At 39.2% G+C, this 27,123-nt stretch overlaps 1 protein-coding gene across 1 annotated transcript; it reads right to left on the bottom strand.

Moving 5' to 3' along the window:
- Window positions 1-559: 559 nt before the first annotated feature.
- Window positions 560-26,282, bottom strand: LOC112617390 (rho GTPase-activating protein 10-like; the record flags this gene model as incomplete). The annotated part of the gene is made up of 3 exons (XM_025374161.1): window positions 560-641; window positions 23,548-23,642; window positions 26,176-26,282. Coding segments are annotated over 3 exons (284 nt in total), but the record flags the coding sequence as incomplete, so codon positions are not given.
- Between the last annotated feature and the right edge of the window lie 841 nt (window positions 26,283-27,123).

Genomic DNA, 27,123 nt, shown 5'->3' with positions numbered 1-27,123 from the left:
AAGTAGTGCTTCAATAGTGGCCAACAGACTGAATCCTGGTGCCTCTGGATCTATACCACTACCTTCAATGTATTCCTCAAAGCACTCTGACTACAGAGGCCCATTCACTAAGGCTACATAATACTGTATTCTGTAAACCACTAGATGAAAGTTTAAATTGTTATATCAAGCAAAATAATTACAGCAGTCACTTATAATATTGCCTGGTCTCACATTTCCTGTTCCATCTCCACTGAGATCAAAATGCATTGCAGACATTTATTGTATTCATCACCCAAAGTACCGTCAAGTAGGCAAGACGAAATTGAGAATTTAGATGACTTCCTCAGAGTGGCAAGTCAAGAAAATACAGAAATAAAAACTAATGATACGCCAGTCTTATATGTACTGCTGCTTGCCCAAGCCAAGTTACCAGAATGTTGAATGCTTCCAAGATGATTTTTGGAATACCTGTTTCAGCAGGGAACTTTTCTCAAATACTACACAAAAATAACATAAAAATGAATGCAAGTCAACTCTAAAGGCTTTTAAATAAAACTCAACCATTGATTATTCTTACAGCTTCCTTTCCACCCAGAGCTTCCAACCACTGCTTCCTTTCCTCTTCAGAAAATGCCTGCATGGTCAAGGAAACGCCAGGCCTGAAAGACACCAGTAACAGATCAGGTTACCACTTGGCCACTAAAAGGCAAGTTTTTCCTAAGATTTAACTGTGGTAAGTTTTTGGTTTTATTTATTTATTTATTTATTTATTTATTTATTTATTTATTTATTTTTTACTTTTAACTGTGGTAAAATACATGTAACCTAAAGTTTATCATCTTAACCATTTTTAAGAGTAGAGTTCAGTGGCATTAAATATGTTCACGATGTTACATAACCATCACCACCATCCATTAACAGAACTTTTTTCATCTAGCAAAACTGAAACTCTGTACCCGTCGAACGGTAACTTTCAATTACTAAATAAAAGCCTAATATTCCATTGCGTGTGTATATACCACATTTTTCTTATCCATTCACAACATCCGGAGACACTTGGGTTCCTTCCACCTTTTGCCGGTTGCGAACAGTGCTGCTATGAACATGGATATACAAATATCTGTTTAGGCCCCTGCTTTCAATTCTTTTGGGTATATATCAAGAAATGGAATTATTGGGTCACATGGAATATACATATGAATATACAAATGGCAGAGAAGCATTAAGAAACGATGTACGCTATCAGATATCATCAAGGAAAGGCAAATTAAAATGAAATACAAATTGAATACTACTCATTAGAATAGCCAAAATCCAAAACACTGACACCACCAAATGTTGAAGAGGATGTGGAGCAACAGGCACTCTTATTCACTGCTGGTGGCAATGCAAAATGGTACACTTTCAAAGTCTGGTTGTTTCTTACAAAAGTAAAAATACTCTTACTGTAGGACACAGCAGTCACATTCCTTGGTAGTTACCTAAAGGAGCTGAAAACTATGTCTACACGAGAACCTGCACATGGATGTTTATTCACAACTACCAAATTTTGTTTGACTCACAACTGCCCCTTACTAGGTGAATGAATAAAACTGTAGTACATCCTGACGACGGAGTATCACTCAGTGCTAAAAAGAAATGAGCTACTGAGCCATGAAAAGACATGGAGGGAGCTTAAATGTATGCCACTCAGTGAAAGAAGCCTATCTGAAAAGTCTACATACTTTGCGATTCAAGTAGATGACACTCTGGAAAAGGTCAAACTACAGAAACAGTAAAAAGACCACTGGTTGCCAGGGACTGGAGGGAAAGGGATGAACAGGTGGAGCACAAGCTTTTTAGGACAGTGAAATCTTCTGTATGATACTAGAATGGGGGATACATTAAGTATACATTTGGGCAAACCCACAGAATGTACAACCCAAGAGTGAGCCCTAATGTAAACTATGAATTTTGGGTGATTATGGTATGTCAAGGCAGATTCCTCAATTCTAACAAATGCAGCATTCTGGTGGGGGTGTTGATAATGGGGAAGGCTATGCATGCGTGGGAGCTGGGGGGAATAAGGAAAATCTCTATCTTCCTCGTTTGACTGTGAACTGAAAACGACTCTTTAAAAAGTTGTCCTCAGAAAAGTTTTTTTTGAATGCAGAGTTGTCCTCTAAGCCGAAAAGGTGCATAGGAGACCAAAAGCACACTCTGGGGGAGTTAAGATCAGCCTCCTCACTGGCACCATGAGCCTGCTGGAGACTGGCACAACAGAAAGCTGCGGAGGCAGGCTGGAGTCCGGCCACACAGGGCCTCCCTGGCCATGTGGGATGCTTTGGCTCTGTGTCCCCACCCAAATCTCATGTAGCATTTGCAATTCCCAAAGTTGGAGCAGGGGCCTGGTGGGAGGTGACAGGATCATAGGAGTAGACCTCCCCCTTCTTGTTTTCATGACAGAGTTCTCACAAGATCTTGTTGTTGGAAAGTATATAGCACCCCCCACTCCCCACCACCCTGCTTCCTCCTGATCTGGCCACGTAAGACATGCCGGCTTCCCCTTTGCCTTCTGCCATGATTGTAAGTTTCCTGAGGCCTCCCCACCCATGCCTCCTGTTTCTGTACACCCTGCAAAACTAAGTCAGTTAAACCTCCCTTCCCCTTCCCTTCTTTATTTTTGAGATGGAGTTTCGCTCTGTCTCCCAGACTGGAGTACAGTGGCGCAATCTCGGCTTACTGCAACCTCCGCCTCCCAGGTTCAAGCAATTCTCCTACCTCAGTGTCTGAGTAACTGGGATTACAGGTGCCCAGCCACTACGCCCAGCTAGTTTTTCTATTTTTAGTAGAAACACGTTTCTCCATGTTGGTCACGCTGGTCTCAAACTCCTGACCAGGTCACTCCTGACAAGGTGATCGGCCTGCCTAGGCCTCCTAAAGTGTTAGGATTACAGGCTTGAGCCACCACACCTGGCCTAAATGTCTTTTCTTTATAAAATGCCCAATCTCAGGCAGTTCTTGTAGCAGTGTGAGAATGAACTAATACACCATGCTAAGGATTTAATTTATCCTAAGTGCCACTAAAGGTTTTTAGTAGGGGAATAGCCAGATCAGGTTAAAATTGTACATGAACAGTCTGGTTGCTGGGTGGAGAATGGACTGAAGATAGGCAAGACTTGACTGTAAAAAAAATATTAAAAGACTAAAAGGATGATACAGAATGGCAAAAATGAAAAAAGAAACAATGAAGGTGCTCGGGAAATATTCCAGAAGTGCTTCTACATGCCATGGGCAACAAAATGATAAGTATGAAAGCTGTTGCTCCAAGAATAACAAATAGAAGACAGGTCAACTACAATATACCATCAGTAACTAGTAAAGGAAATCAGTGACAACCATGAACCAATGTAGCAAGTAAGGACCTAATACACTCTCAAAGTCAGACCATGAGTCTCAGGAAATTCCTTGTCCTCTCTAGTTCCTTTTTGTTTTCCCCTAAAGTTTTCCACTGATGCTCATATGTGGAGGAAAAATAATATTAACTCAAGATAGATGGTTGTATATTCTTCACCAGTGACACATAGAGCAGCAAACAGAGATGCTGGACAGGAAGAAGAATGACTGATTCTAGTAACCTAAAACACAGAAATAACTGTTGAATGATGAAGGGCTTAAAGCGTTATGACTGGAAGTATAAATACTGAAGTAAGGGAAAAACCAATTATCAGGCTTCAGATCAAACAGCCATATTATTTCTGATAAAAATCCAAAGAAGCATAAAAAGTAAAGTATTATTATATGTCTTGCCTCCAAGCACAATGATTCAAACTTGAGCCACACAGCCCTTTGTGGAAGGCAGCAGAGAACAATTTGTTGAAAGATGAGAGATTAAGTAGAAATGGATCATCCACAAGGAAAGAATTCCCTTTGTTTATATTCTGGCAAATAATGTAACAATAACTCAAAACAGTTCCACTATTGAGAATTAACTCATCACACTATACATTCTTCAGAACACTTCCCACTTGCAACGCATTACTTTTACATTAAAGGGATCAGCCACCAGTATTAGGTAAGGCTGGGTTCCCATCCTCTCACAAAGACTGCTCATATTCATTTTCTATTTACTGACTCCCTGCCTCTAAAGCATTAGTGTTGGAAAAATAAAACGTGTGCTAGAACATGTTTCAACCATTTCGAATTTCTCAAGTTTTTCTTTTCTAATAATCAATTGCTAGGACATCACTAAGAAAGAACAAGACTTTGAGAAACACTGGACACATTTCAAACTGCAGAATCAACAGCATCACACTGGTAAACCAAAACATAAAAATTCTGTAGTTTTGGAAACAAAGGACATATTTTATTAATAAAATTTAATGGATGTAAAGGAAATACGGTGAAATCTCAGAAGAGTAAAGAACAGAAAACTTCACAAAGTATATTGGATTATTCGTATTTAAATAAAAAACAAACTTTGGGAAGCTGAGGCAGGAGGATTGCTTGAACCCAGGAGTTTGAGACCAGCCTGGGCAAAATAACAAGAACCTGTCTCAAGGCAGTTTTGTTGTTGTTGTTGTTGTTGTTGTTGTTGTTGTTATTTATAGATAGACAGAGAAGTGTGGAAAGGAAGGAAGGAGGGAAAAAATACCAATCATATATTCGTTTGATGGAGAAGCTAAGATAACATTAGTGACTCCATTAGAGCAAGAATTATAACTGAGAAAGTTCTGATTGGGGGTTGTTGGAACCATATTGCTGCAATGGATTATACTGGTTCATCTGAGAACACTGCCATTTTCTTACTCACCTAATAATTCATTTCAACCAAACTACAATCTGAGTACCTACTGAGTTCCAGATACCATTTTAAGCTCTGGATAACTCATCACACACAGCAAGTCAGAACTGATTCCTGATGAATACAAAGGCAAAAGTATAAATTTCGTGAAGGAAAAAAATAAACCAGGTGAAAAGGGGCAAGCTGCCAGGATAATCTTTATCTAAAACCCTACTTATTATCTGTAGTACGTAAGTTTGGGAATTGGAATCTGAAGAAACAAACAAGTTCTTAAATTCATAAATTCTTTTTAAAAGAATTCCTAAGAATAAAAGAACTTAAGTTCATAAATCAGCATCTCAACCTCTTTCATTCATTCATTCATTCAAAAAAATACAAATACAAACACATGCTATTACCAATCAGGCACTACCCTGAGCCCAAGCATAAGAAACTGCCTATTATCTGTATTCTACATTTCACTCCATATATATTTAAGCCTCTTTCAACTGCATGTTCTATAGCTCCATCAAACCATGTAGGAGACAGGTTTTACCCTTGCGTTGTAAGTGACAGATTACTGAGCTTATAAATTTGGAAAATACACAAAGAAAAAAGCAGAGAGAAACATTCACAAGCCTAAGGAGACATTATTGTAAATAGAGGAGCTATTAAGTGAATAAACAAAGAAGCAGGTACCAAAACTTATAATGGTAACAATCAGGAATATTTTATTGCTTTTCTAAGAGGAATGTTGAAAAGGAAAAAGAAAAAAAACAAACCAGCATGTAACAAGTTCTGCCCTACATTTTATTATGAGAAGGGGAAACTGCTGAAGCCAAAAAAAGTTTTTAAAGTTATAGAAATGTAATCAGTTTCTCATAGGGTTTCTGGGAAAAAAAAAACAGTATAAATCTATGAATCATGCATTTTTTCCAGAGATAACAAAAGCATGTTGCCTAGTTTTACTTAAGGTCAAGCCTTTATAGTAACTTCTTTCTTCTGTCCACCAAAAAAAAGTTTCAAACAGAGCACATGAGCAATGACAGTCAGAAGATTATATGTTCCAATGAAAGTGATTTCAAGCTATTAATCATTAGAGAACTGTTGCTCCCATCTGGAATGTAAAAAATTATGAGAGAACATCATTCCCACTCTATCAGTAAGAACAAGATGGAGAACCTAGAAAATCATTGTTTTACAAAAACTCATTTGAGAGCAAAGATGTAAAAAAGACCTAATGAATGAAAATCCAAAGAGTGACAAACCATTCCCTGGACAGAATACAAAGACACAGAGACACAGGCATAGGCACAGACACACACACACACACACACACACACACACACACACCCCAGCTGCTTTCATACACACACACACACACACACCAGCTGCTTTCTCACACACACACACACACACACACACACACACACACACACACCCAGCTGCTTTCATCCATGGTGGAGCAGCAAGACAAACAGGAAATCATCCCAGACAAAACAGTGGAATTTTAACAAAATTTTAAAGGTAGAACATAGGCTGGTGTGATGGTTTAGAATTCCTAGGAGTCCTAGACACAAAGTGAGTCTGAACCCGCCCTCCAACTCTTGTCTGTGGGATCACAAGTGCTCATGAGGAAGTCTGAGAGCAGGACCGAGAGACCGCCCTGTGGTGGATCTGAGGGGCTGCTCATATCCACCTACTCTGTGTCCTACTCAGAGACGGCATGGCCTGCCTGGAGTGTTTCTTGAATTGTAATCCCCGTATGTCGAGGAAGGGATCTGTTGTAAGGTGATCGGATTACGGGAGTGGTTCCCCTGTGCTGCTCTCCTGATAGTGAGTGAGTTCTCACAAGATCTGGCGGTTTAAAAGTGTTTGGCAGTTCCCCCACCCACCCCACCCCACCCCACCCCACCCCACCCCTATCTCTCTTTCTCTCTAAAGATAACCTAGGCAGAGGGTGAAACAGTTTGGAGGGCTCAGAAGAAGACAGGAAGATGTGGGAAAGTTTGAAACTTCCTAGAGACTTACCGAATGGTTTTGAAGATGGGTCAAGAGAAATGATCCAAACACACACAAATGGAAATCAGGTGGGAAAACTGAAACAGAGAATCTGAAATCTCCAGGCGCAGCATCAAATGCTCTAACGTTAAGTTAATTCGAATCCCAAAAAATAAACAGAAAATGGAGGAAACATTTGAAGAGATAATGACTAAGATTTTCTAAACCTGGTAGTAAGAAATATCAAACCTACACATCCAAGAACCTCAATGGAACCCTGGGCAAGGCAAAAAAAAAAAAAAAAAATCATAAAAATTATTTAAAAAGAAATCCTGAAAGCAGCAAGAGAAAAAGAGACGACAGAGGAGAGAAGAGAGACTGGTAAGAAAAATGGATAACTTATCATCAGAAAATAAATGGAAGCCTGAAGACAATGAAATGACTTCTTTAAAATGTATAAGGGGAAATCTATGAAAATAATTCTATATCCATCAAAAATGAAGGCAATATACAAGACATTTTCACACAGACAAAACAGGAAAGAAGGAAAGAAGTCTTCTCTAGCAGACCTGCATTATAAGAAATGCTCAAACTAAAGGCAGCCTAATGCAACAAAATAAAAACCCAGTTTTGCAAAAAAGAATAAAGAAAACCAGAAAGGACAAATAAAGCAAGACTCCGTCTCAAAAAAAAAAAAAAAAAAAAAAAAATCTGGTCAAAACAGTTGCACCCATATGTATGCATATACCCATATGTAAATAAACAGTAAATTTCTTTAAAAGACCACTGATTATTGATTTCATGAAGTAAAAGCAGTCATGTATAATTACTTCATAACATATGTAGTTCAAATACTATGTAGTTCCCACATTCATAGTGTATGTAGAATTAGAATAGATAATAACAAGAGCACAGACAGCAAAAGGATGATTGGAAGTCGTCCACTGTTCTAAGGGTCTTTATTTTTGAGAAGGCAGATACTATGATTATTTTTAAATGCATGTTATACTCTGAGACACTATCTGAAAAATACACTAAAAGGCCTAACTAAAAATCAATAGAAAAGGCAACAGCAAAAAACGAAAGAAAGCAAACATGGAAACTAGAAATCAAAATCAAGATGGCAGATTTAAGCCCATACATATCAAAAATTATATATGGATCAGCTGGGCATAGTGGCTCATGCCTGTAATCCCAACACTTTAGGAAGCCAAGGAAGGAAGATGGCTTGAAGTCAGGAGTTCAAGACCAGTCTGGGCAACATAGCAAAACCCCATCTCTAAAAAATAATAATAATAATAAAATAATTATTACATATAAACTAAAACTCTGATTAAAAAGCAATGGCTAACATAATTTTTAAAAACAGAACTCTATATGCTGTTTATAAAAAAAGTTTAAACATAAAGAATCAGATAAAAGGAAAAGGATGAAAAAAGATATGCTGTACAAACAGCATAAGAAAGCAAGTGTAGCTATATTACTATTAGAAGGTAGACTTCAAGGTAATTATTAGCACAGAGAGATATTTCATAAAAGGGTCATTAAGACAATAGGCACACATGCAAAAAAATCCTTTCAATATTCGATACATATTGATAGAATATAAACTGTGTTTTCTCTGACCAAGAGTACTTAAGTAGAAAAAAAGCAATAATATGACATGTGAAGTATCTCCAACCATTTGGAATTTTTAAAACACACTTCTAAATATCACATGTTTTCAATCTATAGCCTCATCACATAAAGAAATAAATTATTTTTAACTGAATTGTAATAAAAGCAAATCAAAATTTGTGGAATGCAAGCTGAAATAGTCCTTAGAAAATGTATGGATTCAAATGCCCACCTCAAAAATAAGGTGTAAAATTAATGATATGTGCTAACTTAGGGAATGAAAAGAAAAACAAATTAAATGCAAAGTTTAAAAAAAAGAAATTCAGAAATGAATAAAATAAAAAGTGGATAATACAGATTCTCGGAAAATATTAGCAAAATTGATAAACCTCTATCAAGAAAATATGAAACAAAAATCTGTACCAAGCACAAGAGTTACCATCATAAATCCTATAGGTATGAAAGCAACAAGTTGATATGACATTTATGCCAATAAAGTCAACAACTTAGAGAAAATAAATTCCTTGAAAACCACAATTTATCAAAACCCAAGAAAAACAGGAAATCTGAATATCATTATATCCTCTAAATAAAATGAATTAAAAATTTTTAAACTTCTCACAAAGAAAACTCTAGGCAAAGATGGCTTCACAGGTGAATTACCTCAAACACTTAATACCAATATGACACACTTACAAAAAAATAGTGAAGGGAAAACTTCCCAACTCTTCTGTAGCCATCGTAAACTTTGGTACCAAAATTAGACAAGGACACTAAAAATGAAGATCATAACACACATATCTCTCATGAACATAAATGTAAAAATCCTTAACCGAATACTAGCAAAATGGATGAAGCAGTGTACAAAAAGCTAGTACATCATGACTAAGTAGAGTTTAATCTCAGGAATGTGAGGTAAACTTAAAAAATTCAGTGTCATATATATCCAAAGATTAAAGAAACATATTTAATGATTTCAATAGACACTGAGAAACATTTTGTCAAAATTCCAACCAATTCATGCTTAAAACTGGGAATAAAAACTTCTTCAAAATGAAAAGGACATCTACAAGCAATTTTCAGCTAATGTCACACTTTAAAGTAAAATAATGAACACTTTTCCTAATAAGATCAGGAACAAGGTAAGATGGTCAATAACACCACTTCTGTCAAACATTTTACAGGCAATCTCAGGCAGTGTAGGCAGGCAAGTAAAAAAACTAAAAAGCACACAGATCGGAAAGGAAGAAATCAAGCTGTCTTTTTTTTGAGACAGGGTCTCGCTCTGTTGCCCAGGATGGGAGTACAGTGACACGATTATGGATCACTGCAGGTTTGAACCTCCTGGGCTCAAGCTGTCTTCCCATCTCAGCCTCCTGAGTAGCTGGGACTACATGCACACACCACCATACCTGGCTAATTTTTTTTTTCTTTTTTTAAAGAGACAAAGTCTCATTATCTCATTATATTGCCCAGGTTGGTCTCTAACCCTGAGCTCAAGTGATCTTCCTGCCTCAGCTTCCTAAAGTGCTGGGATTACAGGCGTCAACCACCATGCCTGGCCCTAATGCTGTTTTTATCATATACAAAAAAAAAAAAGCACTGTGTACATTTAAAAATCCTAAAGAAACTGCCAGAACTAATAGAACTAATAAGTGCACTTAGCAATACTGTAAGATACAAAAACCAAGTATGCTTCTACATGCTAATAGTGAACAGTTGGAAATTAAAGGTAAAACAAATATCATTTTAAATTATCATGCAGAAACATAAAATATTCAGGAAAATTTAACACCAAAAAAAAAAATGCCCACGACTTCTATGCTGAAAACTGTAAAACATTACTGGGATAAATGGAAAATCTAAATAAACAGAAAATCAAGTTCATGAACTGTAAGGTTCTGTATTCACAATATTGACCTATGGGTTTACGTGTTTTCTTGAAAAAATAAATTAATTCTAAAATTTATATGGAAACACCAAGGACCTACAGTAGCCAAAACTGTTTTACAAAGAACAGAGGACTTGTACCACCTGACTAATGATACAATAATCAAGGTAAGTGTGTTACTGGCAAAAGAACAAAGAGATGCAACAGAATAATCTAGAAATAGACCTACAGATGCACAGTCAAGTGATTTTTTAGAAAGATGCCAAAACAATTAAATGAGAGGAAAGTCTTTATCAATAAAAGGTGATGGAAATACTGGCTATTTACCTGTGGAAAAAATAAATAAACCTCAACCCTCATGTCTCACACCATACATCCCCCAAAAATCTTCATGAGTCATGGACTAATTATAAAGCTTTTATAAGAAAACACGGGGAAATTTATTCAAAACCTCAGAGTAAAAAAAAAAAAAAATTTCTTGATGCAAAAAAATCCTAATAAAATTTTTTAAACTGATAAATTCAAGTTAACATGTTCTCATCAAAAGACACTGAAGAAAAAAAATAGGCAAGCCACAGATCAGAGAAAATATTCACATTATATGTGGTAAATGATTTGTTTCTAAAGAATTCCTACAATTCAATAACAAAAAGACCAACAACACAATTTTTAAATGGGCAAAAGATTTTAATAGACACTTCATGACAGAATTAACATAAATGGCCAATAAGCACAGGAAGAAGTGCTCAACATCACTAGTCAAAATTGGCTAAAATAAAAAAGATTAACATAACTAAAGGTTAGTAAGGAAGTGGAGCAAATGGAACTCTCATACATTGCTGGTGGAAGGGTAAAATTACTTTGTAACCTTAATTGCCTGAAAAGTCAAACATACATATACCATACCTGCGCACTCCCACACCAAAGTATTTATGCAAGATTAATAAAAATGTATCTCCACAAAAACTCTTGTACAAAACATTTTATCCTGGCTTTACTCAGAAAAGTTAAAAATTTTTCTATGGCCCACGTTCCAATATCCTTCAGCATATAATTTAAAAATAAATCCATATTAATGTCAATTCAGGTTTCCATTTAATATCAGAGCCAATGTAAAACGTGTCTTTCAATACATCACCATCAACAATGTCATCTTTAGGGAAAATTCTTACATTCTATGAAAAACACAGATACCTATATACTAGAAATGCTGTTTCTAATTCTACCCACTCCATGTTCTGCAAGTTCCACTAAAATTCTTTTAAAATAACTTTCTGTGCTCTTCTTTCTACACTGGTATCTTGGTAGTTCCTGAATAACTGATCATCACTGAACAAATCACACGGAAGAGTCAAGACACAGAGCCCTTTCCATTTGGCTTTACTTCATTGCTTATACTATAACCAAACTAAGCTATGGTTACTTTTTATTGAAATACATATACTTAAATATATATATTTCTATATTGAAATATATATTTCTATATTGAAACCTACATATTTCTATATATAGAAATACGTATTTGTATATATATTGAAATGTATTTCTATATATATTGAAATATATATATATTTCAATAAAAGGTGTAATTCCACTTACATAAAAAAATTTACATTTAAAAAGTTATATTTTAAAAATTTACTTCCTGCCGGGCGCGGTGGCTCACGACTGTAATCCCAGCACTTTGGGAGGCTGAGGCAGGTGGATCACCTGAGGTCAGGAGTTCGAGACCAGCCTGACCAACATGGTGAAACTCCGTCTCTATTTAAAAATACAAAAATTAACTGGGCTCAGTGGCTCACACCTGTAATCCCAGCTACTCAGGAGGCTGAGGCAGGAGAATCGCTAGAACCTGGGATGGCAGAGGTTGCAGTGAGCCAAGATCATGCCATTGCACTCCAGTCTAGGGGACGGGGAGAGACTCCATCTCAAAAAAAAAAGTTTACTTCCATTCAATTCCACAAGTATTTGCAGGGGTCTCTATCTTATCACATGCATTAAATCTAGGACTTCTCAACAGTGGCACTCCTGACATTTTGGACCAGATGATGTTTTGTTGCAGAAGCCTGCCCTGTGCCCTGGAGGGTGCTCAGCAGCACAGCTGTCCTCTACCCTCCAGGTGTCTGTAGCAACTCCCTGCCCTCCTCTAACCCCCAGCCCCAAAACACACAGTTAAAATACATTATATCAGTGTCTCCAGATATTGCTCAATGTCCCCGGGAGCAACATCACCCACAGTTGAGAACCTCTGACTTAAAGGATTATCTCAACATGTGTTCTCCACACTTCCTGTGATTCCTTTTTGCCTTGGGCCTCCCTTCCTCTGAGTCGCCAAACTGGTTACCTAATCTTCAAGAGTCAGTTTAAAAAATCACTTTCTTCAGTAAGCTCTCCCAGCCAACCCCACACTCCCCCATGCTGCTCATCTCCCACAGCACCTTAGACCTTTGAACTGTTATTTGCTTCTAAATCTTCCTGGTCTATGAGTTCCCTTAATTTCAAGTCTTTTAGTTTCTAGTTTATTGTTGTATCCCTCAGTGGCAAAAACAGTCAACAATTGTCTAGGTGCCTGGATGTGAGGCTCTATAAAACGCTTACAAATATTAGTACAATTAATGCGTTATATAAACATTCTCATATTCAGTCAAATTGCATGGGCTTCTGAAGGCAACATGCTCTTAGCTCACTCTTTTAAAGTGAGAAACGGTACAGCATCATGCAAACAGATGCTGAATAAAGTTGATAGTATAAAATCACTCTAAAACACCTAATGCTTCAGATACACAGGTGATTTCCTCCTCTCTTCTTCAACATAAAAATACAAATAAGTGAATTCTACAAGTCAGAAGCATCTTGCCATCCTTTCAAGAGTGATATGGGAACCAGGCAAAATGAAACCAAATGTAATATTTGAAATGTCAGATTAACGAGAGCAAAACGGGAAGCATTTTCTTTAAGCAGTGCCTGAATGCGATGTGTGGGAGAACTTTCACAGAACGGATAATTATTTATCAAGTAAATGTGTGGGGGGGTCACAGCACAAAGTGGCATGTGGCAAGCATGCCAACGAAGCTAACAGCATGTTATATAACACAATTGTTGGGGCGGGGGAAGGGTGATATTCCACCCTTCAGGGAAGAAAGCTACACCTCCTGACAGACTACAGCTTGCCATGGAAAAAACATCCATACAAAATACAATGTCTCCAACCTAAAAAAATGAGTGACTTAATCTTTTCACAGCCCATGGTCTCTGAAATGTGGCTGACGTCATGTAGTGATAGTTTATAGTGATTTAAGACCCTTCTTTTAGCTATGGTATTTATCTGCAGCTGTGTTCCATTGTTTAAAATAGCTTTATTGAGATGTAAGTCACACCATAAAACTTACCCACTGACAATGTACAGTTCAACAGCTTGTGACATATCCACAGAATTGCATAACCATCACCAAAATCAATTTTAGAACATTTTTATCACCCTAGGAAGTAAAAAGAAAACCTGTACCCATTAGCCATCTCTTCCCATTTCTTTCCAAACCTCTAGACCTAGATAATCACCCATTTACTCTCTATCTATAGAGATGTATCTGTCCTGCACATTTCATATAAATGGAATCATATATACGTGGCCGTTTATGACTGGCTTCTTTCACTTAGCATTATGTTCTCAAGTGTCATTCATACAGTAGCATGTATTAATTTTTCATCGTATGGCTATACCACATTTAGCCATTAATCTCTTAATAGACATTTGGGTTGTTTCTACTTTTTGGCTATTATGAATAATGCTTCTATCAACATTCATGCACAAGTTTTTGTGTAAACATATGCTTTCAATTATCTTGAATGTATAGCTAGGAGCAGAATTTCTGGGTCAGATAGCAATGTTATGTTTCATTTTCTGAAGAACTGCCAAACTGTTTTCCAAAGCAGCATTCCATTTAAATTCTCACTCTCAGTGTATGAGGATTTCAATTTCTCTACATTATTGCCGGTACTTGTTATTACCTGGCTTTTTATTTATAGCCATCCTAGTAGGTATAAACTGATATCTCATTGTGGTTTTGACTTGCATTTCCCTAACAGCTAACAATATTAAGCGTTTTTCATGTGTTTATTGGCCACTTGTGTGTTTTTTTTGTTTGTTTGTTTGTTTTGAGATGGGAGTCTCGTTCTGTTGCCCAGGCTGGAGTCCAATGGCGTGATCTCAGCTCACTGCAACCTCCGCCTCCCGGGTTCAAGTGATTCTCCTGCCTCAGCCTCCTGAGTAGCTGGGATTACAGGCACCCACCACCGTACCCAGCTAATTTTTGTATTTTTAGTAGAGATGGGGTTTCACCATGTTGGCCAGGCTGGTTTCCAACTACCGACCTCAGGCGATCCGCCCACCTCGGCCTCCCAAAGTGCTGGGATTACAGGTATGGGCCACTGCACCCAGGCAACCACTTGTATATTTTCTCTGAAAAAATGTCTAATTCAGGTCTTTTGACCATTTCATTGTTACTTGTCTATATATTATTGAGTTATAATGGTTCTTCATTCTAGAAACAAGTCCCTTATCAGACATGATTTTCAAATCTGTGGCCTTAAATGCTGTCTCTTAGCTGATAAAAATTCAAAGTAACCTTTTGGTAAATTGAGGGAGAAAAAAATGAAGCACACATCCATCTAACCATTGATAATCAAAGTAGTAATGGCTAGCTGGGCTCCACCCCACCCTCCATTAGCCATTCTCCCACTGGTTCTCAGTAATAGTAAAGTACTAGAACAACACATGGACCTCTGAAAACAAAAGACAGCAATTTCCCAACCTTGGGATTTAGAAGCCTCCCTTGCAACTAGGTGTAACCACATAACTCCATTCCAGCCAATGGTCTGTGAGCAAAAGTAGTCTATGCAACCACTGGAAAATGTCTCTACAACCAGAGACAGTGCTATGTGATAAATGGAACAGTGCCACATTCTGTCTCATGCCTCGAGTGGCGATAAAACTAAACCATGCTCAAGAGAAATCAGGATTATATCAGCCGTGATCTGGCAACCTCTGGGCTTCCCAAACAAGAGAAAAAATAAACTTTAACCCCGTTTAAGCCAGTTTATTTTGCCTTTTTCTGTTATATGCAACCAAATCTGATCTGAAATAATGCCACAAATAAGTAAAAGCTCTTGATTTATGTCTACACAGATCAAAGGCAAGCCCCGGCTCCACTGTGCTATCACCTACTTTAAAATGCTACCAGGCTGCTCTTTCAACACAGGAAATTAAAAAACAGCAAAAACAGATACTTGTAAAGACGACAAAATATGTTTATATTAGACATATACAATCAACTGCAAAATTGCTACAAGAAGGTACCCAATAAGAGGGCCAGGTGTGGTGGATCATGCCTGTAATCCCAGCACTTTGGGAGGCAGAGGCGGGCAGATCACCTGAGGTCTGGAGTTCAAGGCCAGCCTGGCCAATATAGTGAAACCCCATCTCTAGCAAAAATACAAAAATTAGCTGGGCATGGCGGTGTGTGCCTGTAATCTCAGCTACCTGGGAGGCTGAGGCAAAAGAATCACTCAAACCTGGGAGGTAGAGGTTGCAGTGAACCGAGATCATGCCATTGCACTGCACACTGGGTGACGAGAGCAAAACTCCATCTCAAGAAAAAAGAAGGTACCCAATACGAAACTTGTACAAACTGCAGCAGAAATCCATTTATAATACCCACACACTGCACAACAAGTCAGGTTTATTTTTCTTGAAGCAGAATGAAGACACTAGAGCTCACAGTATAGCGGTGTGGTGCAGAAGAGGACAGCTGACTGACAGTTGCTTGATTGAATCTAATCACAGTTCAGTCACTTCTGAGCAACAATTCAATTTCATTTAATCCCGTACAAATCTGATAAATGTCCACCATGTATAAAGCATTACATGTGGTATTGTGATACCAAGTAACACTAAGTAAAACAGTGTTCCTACCCTCATGGAATTCATAATCTAATAAACAAGGAACAAATTACTTATAATTCCCTAATTCCTGATTCTACCTAGGAATCAGGAAAGCAGACAAGAGAAGAGCCTATCTCATTCACATTTTTCACTAAATAATGCTTTCAAAGCCCCAAAATTACAGATCTCAAAGCACATTCACCTCCTGCCAGCAGATTTTGCTCCACACGAGACTAACTAAGACACAGACCGTGGGGGATGGCAGGAAATTAAGGGACCCCAAACAGTATCTACTAGTAACAGCAAACAAGAATAGATGTTTCTCTGTTTAGAAATGAGGAAATAAACCATTAAAAGGCGGTGGGGGGGTCTGTCATTGTTTTTAGAAAGCAGCTTGATCTTTTAGACTAAAGAATATGAACACACCAAGAAAATTATTTTCCAAGTTAACCAAGGAGCTTTAGAAAAAGTTCAGACTTAAAATAAGTATGTATAACTTTTAAGAAAAAGTAAAGATTTATATATTAGTATCTATATGGTAGGAATGAATTCATATACCTATGTAACACGTTAGAGGAATGTAACTACCCCCCTCCCACTCCCAAGACTTACCGGAAAACTTTCAAAGAACAATCACCATTCCCCACATCTACACTGTTTGAAATGCCTTTTAGACACCCCGGAAGCAATACTGAGTAGGCAGCTGGATATAAGAAGCTGCAGGTCAGGGACAAGATCCAGGTAGAGATAATAAATTTGCAAGTTACCAACATACAGATGGCACATAAAGTCGTAAGGCTGGACAAGGTCATAAAAAAGTGTGAGTGTTAGCCAGGATGGTCTCGATCTCGGGCGAAACCCCGTCTCTACTAAAAAAAAAAAAAACACAAAAAATTAGCCGGGCGAGGTGGTGGCGCCTGTGGTCCCAGCTACTCGGGAGGCTGAGGCAGGAGAATGGCGGGAACCCGGGAGGCGGAGCTTGCAGTGAGCTGAGATCTGGCCACTGCACTCCAGCCTGGGCGACAGAGCGAGACTCCGTCTCAAAAAAAAAAAAAAAAAGTGTGAGTGAAGAGCAAAAACAATGAAGGGCTGAACCCGAGAGAACTCCAACATCCAGGAATCTGGAAAATTAAGAACTGGCAAAGGAGTATAAAAAGTGAAGAAGCCAGAGATGTGAGAGGGAGGTATGCTGTCCTTGAAGCAAGCATGTGATGGAGGAGAGAGTGATGGGCCATGTCAGGGATGTTGTGAGGAAAAGACCATGAGTACTGGGAATCGACCACCAGGTACAGCAACAGGGAGACCACTGATGACCTCAACAGTGGAGAGAAAGGGCAAAGGCCTGAGTAGACAGTTCAAAAGAGAAGATGAAAGAAAGACGAAAAAAAAAAAATTTTTTTTTTTTTTTGAGACAGAGTCTCACTCTGTCACCCAGCCTTGAGTGCGGTGGTGCCAACTCAGCTCACTGCAGCCTCCACCTCCCGGGTTCAAGCAATTCTCGTGTCTCAGCCTCCTGAGTAGCTGGGACTACAAGCGCCCACCACCAAACCCAGTTAATTTTTGTACTTTTAGTAGAGATGGGGTTTAACCATATTGGTCAGGCTTGTCTCTTGCACTCCTGACCTCAGGTGATCCGCCCATCTCGGCCTCCCAAAGTGCTGGGATTACAGGCGTGAGCCACCACACCTGGCCAGGAAAGAAATTTGAGGCCATAAATAGAACAGCTTTTTGAAGAATTGCTGCTGTTTATAAGAGTTAAAAAAATGGGCAGTAAATGAAAGGGAAGGGTGGTTTCATTGGTGATGGTGGCTGTAGTGGCTTTTGTATTTTAAGATGAATGAAATAAGAGCATTTCACATGCTGCCGGGAGGCAAAACTAATGTTAACAAGAAAGAAAAAGTAGAGTTGCTTGAGTAATATCCTGGAGCAGCGGACAGAGGATGGGAAGAGGAAATGGAAACACCTGAACAGAGGAGCTGGCCTCCATCAGGAACACAGGCAGCTCCCACAGGCAGGGAGGAAAAGCAGGGTGTCTGGGCACTGAGGGTGGCGGTGGGTGTCTACAGCAGGAAACAGCTCTTGTTACAGCTTCTATTTTCACAACAAAATAGGACACAAAGTCATCAGGAAAGGGAGGCAGTGTCAGAGCTTAAGAGAGAGAGGAAAATAAAAAATATTCAACTGCGAGTATACAGGAACTAAGGAAACATAGTATGGGCCAGGCAGGGTGACTCACGCCTGTAATCCCAGCACTTTGGGAGGCCGAGGCAGGCAGATCACTTGAGTTCAGGAGTTCAAGGTGAAACTCCGTCTACTAAAAATACAAAAATTACTCAGGTATGGTGGCACACACCGGTAGTCCCAGCTACTCAGGAGTCTGAGGCACGAGAATCACTGGAACCCGAGAGGCGGAGGTTAAGGTGAGCGGAGATGGTGCCACTGCACTCCAGCCTGGGTGACAGAGACTCCAACTCAAAGAAAAAAAAAGAAAAAGAAAACACAGTAGGATCAGTGGCTACCATGAATAGCTTATTGGAGGACAGTGGTCATGTATCTGAAGTGATCCCATGAATGCAGTAGAACTTGCTTCTCTACTCTAGAAAGAGAGAAGGCAGAACTGAATCGTAAGTTGGCATTGTGCAAACAAGCAAAATAAAGAAAGAAAGAAGCGGTGGAGGGAAGGGTATTAAAAAGGGTCTGTGATGAGTGACTATGAAATTTCAACCAGTTAAGGAAGAAAGTGAGTGCATGAACAACAACAGACTGTAGGGCTGAACTGGGGAATCTAAGGGTGCTTATTAGGAAAGAAGGTGGTATCAGAAAGAGAAAGTCTTGCAATCCGGATTGCTGAGGACTGCAGTTCCTTGCAATGACAAGGTCTAAGGAATGAACACCGGAAAAAACAGCTGAGGTACAGTACAGAATAAGGTCACTGAAGGAGAAGAACTTAACAAATCAAGATGCCAAGTACTGAAAGGATCACCTAAAGTCATACTGAAATTACCAAGAATTGTAAAAGGAGCAGAGTTGGCAATGCACAGGTTGAGTATCCTTTATCCAAAATGCCTGTGACCAGAAGGGTTTTGGATTTCAGATTTTTTGGATTTTAGAATATTTGCACTTACAAAATGAGATACCTTGGGAATAGAAACCAAATCTCAACAAGAAATTCATGTATGTTTCATATACACCTTATACATGTAGCCTGTAGTTAACTTTGTACAACATTTTTAATAATTTTGTGCATGAAACAAAGTTCTGACTACAACCCACCATATGAGGTCAGGTACGAATTCTCCACTTGTGGCATTATGCCAGTGCTAAAAAAGTTTTGCATTTGGAAGCATTATAGATCTCAGATTTTAGGATTAAGGAGCTAAAGATTCTAGAAGCAGTTCAAAACAGAAAAAGGTAAGAAAACTACGTATTACAGAGAGATATACTTTCAGTGTGCAACCATGAGAATGGATGGATACAGAAAAACAACTATAGGAAATGGCAACATTTAAAGGAGCAACAGCTGAACTAGAGAGGACCAAGAGATCTGAGGAGAACCTGAATAGTTAACTGTTAGGGAAGTAAAAGGATGGAGAGTTTCAGGAGGTCAAACATGAACAACCAATCAAATTGCTGCCATAGCCACCAAGCTCTGTACCCAATTTCCTCCCAGGTTTCTCTTCATAATGACCCACAGCAATCTAACTCAACATGACTGATACGGGTTGGCTGTGCCCCCACCCAAGTCTCATCTTGAACTATAGCTCCCATAATCCCCATGTGTTGTGGGAGGGACCTGGTGGGAGGTAACTGAATCATGGGAATGGGTTTTTCCCATGCTGTTCTCATGACAGTGAATAAGTCTTACGAGATCTAATAGTTTTTATAAAGGGCAGTTCCCTGCACACATTCTCTTGCCTGCTGCCATGTAATATGTACCTTTGCTCCTCTTTTGCCTTCTGCCATGATTATGAGGCCTCCCCAACCATATGGAACAGTGAGTGCATTAAGCCTCTTTTTCTTTATAAATGACCCAGTCTTGGGTATTTCTTCATAGCAGTATGAAAATTAACTAATACAATGACCCAAACTAATTTCACTGTCTTCCCCCATCCTTATGCCCTCACTTTGTTTCCCACCTTAGTAAATGGTCCCATCTAGCTACTCAAGCCAGAAACCTTCCCCGCTCCTTCACCCTCTAACTGCAACATCCCATTTATCCCCAAAGATCTACCCCACTTGGCTCCATCCCCACTGCCACCACACCAATCCTGGCCCTCTCACCCTATCCTTAAACAACTTTCTCTTGTCCACTCTTGCCACCTCCAGATCTTTCTTACTCTGCCAGAATGAGCTTTGAGAAATACAAATATAATTGTCACTTACTGCCCTGCTTAAAACTATTTAATGGATTAAGTTCAAACACTTCAAGTTCAGGCCCTTGCCCCATCTCAAGCCTCTTCTCCCATTCTCTCTGGCTCTTACACTAGTGACGCTAGGTGTCTCAAATACATCATGCCCTCTCCTGTCTCCAGGCCTCCACATGCGACATTCACTCTACCTGGCACATGAATCTCAATCCCAGCTTACTCCAGATAACCCTTTAGTTATGAATTTACATGTCAGATCCTCTGTGTGCCTTTCTTTAACCACCTAAACTAGATTAGGTCCCCCGCCAGGAGTTCCCAGAAAGGAGCTGTGGACCTCAATGGAAGTAAATTAGAGACTTCTGCAAGAAAAAAGAAGGAAGCTAAAAGGGGGGGAATCCAGGCCCCTATGCCTCTTTAATAAGGGAACCCACTTTTTTTGCTTTACATATGCATTAACATGAAATTTTATTTGAAAAGAGGGTCTCCCTATAAAGCACTTGAAAACCACTAGAATAGATCACCAACCTAAAATCCTCCCCTGTTCCAAGAGTCTCCCTACAGGTGTTATCCTTCATATGTTAAGCACCTCCATAGGAATCCCTCATCAATGTCTTTGAGGGGTGGAGAGTAGTTCCAATCATAGCAAGGATCATGGCTAACAAAAAAAAAAAAAAAAAATGGGGATGATCAAGGTCTCAGAGAAAACTAGATACTTTGGATGATTAAAGTGATTGAATTGCATTATAGACATACCCTGCTTTCAAAACTAATCAGATTCACCTCACTTAACATATTCTCTACTAGACAGTACTGCTAACACATCTTTGTCAATTATTTAGAAAACATTCTGACCATATGGTGATCTGCAGAGGCTTATAGCACAGTGGTTAAGAGGTAGGGCTCAAGCTGGGCGCAGTGTCTCTTGCCTGTAATCCCAGCACTTTGGGAGGCTGAGGTGGGTGGATCACTTGAGGTCAGGAGTTCAAGACCAGCCTGGCCAACATAGTGAAACCCTGTCTCTACTAAAAATACAAAAATTAGCCAGGTGTGGTAACGTGCGCCTATAATCCCAGCTACTCAGGAGGCTAAGGCAGAAGAATCACTTGAACCTGGGAGGCAGAGGTTGCAGTGAGCCGAGGTTGCACCACTGCATTCCAGCCTGGGCAAAAAGAGTGAGACTCATCTGAAAAAAAAAAAAAAAGAAAGAAAGAAAGAAAAAGAAAGAAAAGACAAAAAGGTAAGATATGGGGCTCTAGGTAGAGAATGCAGGGGTTCAAATCTCAGCTCTTCCAACTACCACTAGCTACGTGACCATGGGGAAATTGCTCAAATGCTCTGTGCCTCAGTTTCTCATCATAAAATGGAAACAGTAACAACTACCTGAGAGAGCTATGGCAAGGAAACAGCTGAGATAAAACACGGAAGCATTGACGACAGTGGCACTCAGAAAGGAATCCAGTGCTACCCATGGGTGTGTGCACACAGACGTATGCTCGACTTGTGTTACGCTGACTAATTCCCTATTTAAAGTTTGGAAGAATTCTTATTGGCTTGAAATTTAGGCCAGGCATGGTGGCTCACACCTGTAGTCCTATGACTTTGGGAGGCCAAGGTGGGAGGATTGCTTGAGTCCAGGAGTTTTGAGACCAGCCTGGGCAACATAGCAAGATCCAACCTCTTTTACACTGACATTCTCTTCCATATTTTTCCTATCTTGGCAAAATACTTATTTAACCACTCATCCTTTCACAGTAGTGCCAAAATTATCATGGTGCTTAAGGGCCTGTTTTTATGTGTAATAAATGGTCCTCAATTCATTTATTATAAAAGCACTGCTCCTCCCTCTCTGTACTACCCCCAGAGACTCAACTGTATCATCTAACAGAGGAAGCAGCATCAATTACTTTTGTATTTCTGGGTTCTGACCTGAACTTTTGCTTTAACAAATCTCATAAGCTTTTATTGTACAAACATAGAACAGCCTTATCTAAAAACCATCACTGCCAAAACCAGGGCTGGCAAGGAATCACTGTACTGTCAGCCATTAAAAAGCAAATATTCTATCAGCACTAGGATTTTCCTTAATGCTACTGGAGGACGTAGAAATTAATGCCAGACAAGTCGTAATAATGACAAACAAACCTTTCTCTTCTACTTCTTCCTCTCTGGCAAAGACTCTTTTACAACTAAATAACTAAAAGTCATACAATAAGAAAAAAAAAATTCATCTTTGAATAAACAGAAGGAGTTTGCCTAAGACCCTCCATCACGTACGGGATGTAGACACTGAAAACTCCCACAAGCACAAATGAATGTTGTTCTCTATTAATAGCTAGCTACCTATCACCCCTTTTTAGCTTTGTCACCCAGTTCCTCTTGCCATTGTTCTCTTCATGCTACAAATTAGGCTTGGATCAACAATGAAAAGCTCCAAGGCAAATTTTTTTTTTTTCCTTTTAGATGGAGTCTCACTCTGTCCGCCCAGGCTGGAGTACAGTGGCACCATCTTGGCTCACTGCAGCCCCCACCTCCTGGGTTCAAGTGGTTCTCCTGCCTCAGCCTCCCAAGTAGCTGGGACTACAGGTGTGCACGGCCACGCCTGGCTAATTTTTGTATTTTTAGTAGAGACAGGATTTCACCACGTTGGCCAGGATGGTCTTGAACTCCTGACCTCAGGTGATCTGCCTACCTAGGCCTCCCCAAGTGCTAGGATTACAGGCGTACCCGCTGCACCTGGCCTCCAAGGTTATTTTTTAGGTGACAACCCTGGTTAGAATGACTCCTAACTAAATCAAGATGAAACTATCACCCCATAGCTAAACCCGGTGACCAAGACTAAACGGCTTATAATGAACACACAGCCTGGAAATATAGCAAGGTAACATTTTCCCAGGCCATGGAAATCACAGTTGCAAGTAACCTCTATTTTTTTAATCATTTTTTTAAAACGACTCTTTCACCATGTCCAATGATTCCAATAACTTACCGATCAGCAGCTTCTATGTCAAAACAAAACCTTCTGTCAATGGAGTCAGTATGCCTCTTGGTACATTCTTTCAAAAAGAACACCTCGCCGTCTCCCTGCAAATAATCATTTTGAACAGTCTCAAAACCTACAGGATAAGCATATAAACACTCAGCCATTCTATACTGGAGAGCAGGGGAGCAAGGTTCAAGATCTTAAGTCCCTTCTCTTTACCCTATCCTCTTTCAAAATGGCTTTTTAAATGCTATTTACAATCTAAAATATTAACATTTTTGTCATTCTCCTGATTCTTTTGAGAAGGGAGTCTCGCTCTTTCGCCCAGGCTGGAGTGCAGTGGCACAATCTTGGCTCACTGCAACCTCCACCTCCCAGGTTCAAGTGATTCTCCTGCCTCAGGCTCCTGAGTAGCTGGGATTACAGGCATGTACCACCACACCTGGCTAATTTTTGTATTTTCAGGAGAGACAGGGTTTCGCCATGTTGGTCAGGCTGGTGTCAATCTCCTGACCTCAGATGATCCACCCACCTCGGCCTCCCAAAGTGCTGGGATTATAGGCATGAGCCACCATGCCCGGCCATTCTCTTGATTCTTAAGATTTTCTAGACGTTACTGATTATGGTAATGTTAAGCCAGACAATACCAATGTTCTTTTTTTTTTTTTTTTTTGGACAGTCTTGCTCTGTCACAGTTGCAACTAACCTCTATTTTTTTAATCATTTTTTTTAAATGCCCAGGCTGGAATGGTTCCGCCTCTGGGTTTAAGCAACTCGGTGACTCAGCCACCCAAGTAGCTGGGATTACAGGTGTGCATCACCATGACAGGCTAATTTTTATATTTTTAGTAGAGACAGGATTTCACCATGTTGGCCAGGCCAGTCTTGAACTCCTGACCTCAAGTGATCTGCCGCCTTGGCCTCCCAAAGTGCTGGGATTACAGGCACGAGCCACTGTGCCTGGCCAAATGTTAATCTTTAAAGGTAGATTAACAGTACAGTTTTTAGATATTGGAATACTGTTAGTCTCTTATTGTACTCTTTTTTTAGTGTAAAAATTTATTTCATATTATGTCACACCACATGTCACAGGCAATATGTGACTATTTTTGGCCTATAAAAATTGTAATTCCATACAGGTCAATCTAAAAGGACACCAATAACCCTAGATTAAATATTTTGATAATCTAAAGCTAGAACCATTTATCTAGGCAATTTCTGTCTTTCCTATGTGAATCACCCTGAATTTATCTTTACTTAATTTGCAATGCAGAAATACAGGTGCTCAGTAAAAGAACAACTCTATGAAGTGTGAGTACACACTTACTGAACATTTTCACATTTTCCAGAACGTGAAGATCTCTAAATAACATTAAGATATACAAATATTCAAAATCTCCAGCTATATTCCATAACATATTTATTATTATTTGGAGGCTAAAACAGAAAGGTATCACTAAGCAGAAATATCTCAGGGCTTGAATTGGCTCTGACAGGAAACTCAGTCTCAAACTTGATGCTTCAAGAGCCATCTCCTCACTTCCTTCTCCTCACCATGACTAATTTTCCATGTCTATTTCATTATTATATAAATGTGTTTTTATTAAAAGCTGCTTTAAATATTTTTCAGGGAAAGGCATCGTGTAAGTAAATAGAAGTGAACTTAGGTTTTGGTTTTGTTTTTTTATTCATCTAAGCCAAACCATACCCATTCACCCAGCAAGCAATGAATTAACCTGCTTTCTTAAAAATGTGTTATCAATTATGTTCAACATTGGTGGGAAGAGTTTTGTTTCTAGACCATTAATTATTGTAATAAGCTGCAGATTCCATTTAAAATACACAGAAAGATCACCTTTCTACACAGCCAACTCTGTGAGGTCGTCTTGCTCTTTTCTTACTATCACGCTCTGCTGTTTTTATTTCAGGGGGAGCAGTTAACTAAATGCATTGCAAATACCTATGTGAGAACTTTGTAAGACGAACTGAACAACAGTAAAATTTATTACAGATCACTCTTCTTTGTTTTTAGGCTATGAATACATTTGTGCAAGTCAGCTCCATTGTATAAATGCTGAGGAACCACTGAGTCATGAAAGCTTGCTGTCAATGTTACCTTTATCTTAAACAGTGACATAAAAGGATTCTATTGTTCACCTAAAAAAAATACCTAGTGGTTAAAACTGCATATTCTCACTCATAAGTGGGAGCTGACAATGAGAACATACAGAAACAGGGAGGGGAACATGACATACGGGGGCCTCTGGGGGGGGGGGGGGCTATGGGAGGGATAGCATTAGGAGAATTATCTAATGTAGATGACAGGCTGATGGGTGCAGCACACCACCATGACACATGTATACCTATGTAACGAACCTGCACGTTCTGGACATGTATCCCAGAACTTAAATTAAGACAAGAAAAAAAAAAAAAAAAATCTAGTGGTTTAAAACCCAAGCATGCAATTCAGAAAACACATACATTGTTCCGTCTTCTGGCCGATTTTACTTAAAAACAAAACAAAGATTTTAAAACTAAAAATGTATCATCAGTGAATATAAACCATTAAAATGACACCCTCAAACACTACCTCTGACAGACTAAAATCTATTCCATGTTGAACCAAATACTTACAAGTTTCCCTCCAGATCTGTGCTCAAATGGGATCATGTTGAACTTCTTCGCTGCTTTTCGATACATGCAATAGTGTTTTACCCAACTGGAACCAAACGGAGCAGGCCCTTCAACAAAAAAACAGCCCTTTATATTTTCCCTCATAAATTAAGCAGATATGTAGAGCTATAAATACATTACTAAAGAGGAAAAGTGTAAAAAGCAGCAACAGATACAGTTGAATCAATGAAACAGCTCAGCAATACTGCTGGTTCTAATAAGAAAAGGGAAAATAAGAACAGGTGCTTTGAAACAAAACTCTAAAACAGATTTAGCAACACAGAAGTGATTTAAAGACATACTGTTTAAATATTTTGCCAGAAAAATCAACAGTTATCTCCTACCTGAAAATCTCTTAAATGTAAGCTCAATTTTTTGTTTCTAGGTATTAAGAGCTCACAACGGTTTGAAAAGTTGCATCCCATATATGAGATGGTTTGGGATTTAATTCTGGCCTCTCAAAATGATAGAATTATAGAGTCATAGTGCTAAAAAGCATCTAGTCTAAAAATCCACCTAATGCACTTTAAGTCCATGAACAGCACCCTGGTAAGCAGCTGCTCTTACTGATGATTGAAAGCTAACCTTTAATAATGAAGTATGGGCGGGGCGCGGGGGTTCATGCCTGTAATCCCAGCACTTTGGGAGGCCAAGGCAGGTAGATCATGAAGTTAGGAGATGGAGACCATCCTGGAGAATATGGTGAAACCCCATCTCTACTAAAACACAAAAAATTTAGCCAGGGTGGTGTAGGCACCTGTAGTCCCAGCTACTCGGGAGGCTAAGGCAGGGGAATAGCCTGAACCCAGGAGGCAGAGGTTGCAGTGAGCTGAGACCACGCCACTGCACTCCAGCCTGGGCGACAGAGACTCTGTCTCAAAAACAATAACAACAACAACAACAATTAGC

Source organism: Theropithecus gelada, unplaced genomic scaffold (assembly GCF_003255815.1).
Source record: "Theropithecus gelada isolate Dixy unplaced genomic scaffold, Tgel_1.0 HiC_scaffold_16144, whole genome shotgun sequence".
Classification (NCBI taxonomy): domain Eukaryota; kingdom Metazoa; phylum Chordata; class Mammalia; order Primates; family Cercopithecidae; genus Theropithecus; species Theropithecus gelada.
This window is presented reverse-complemented; position numbering and strand designations above follow the sequence as displayed.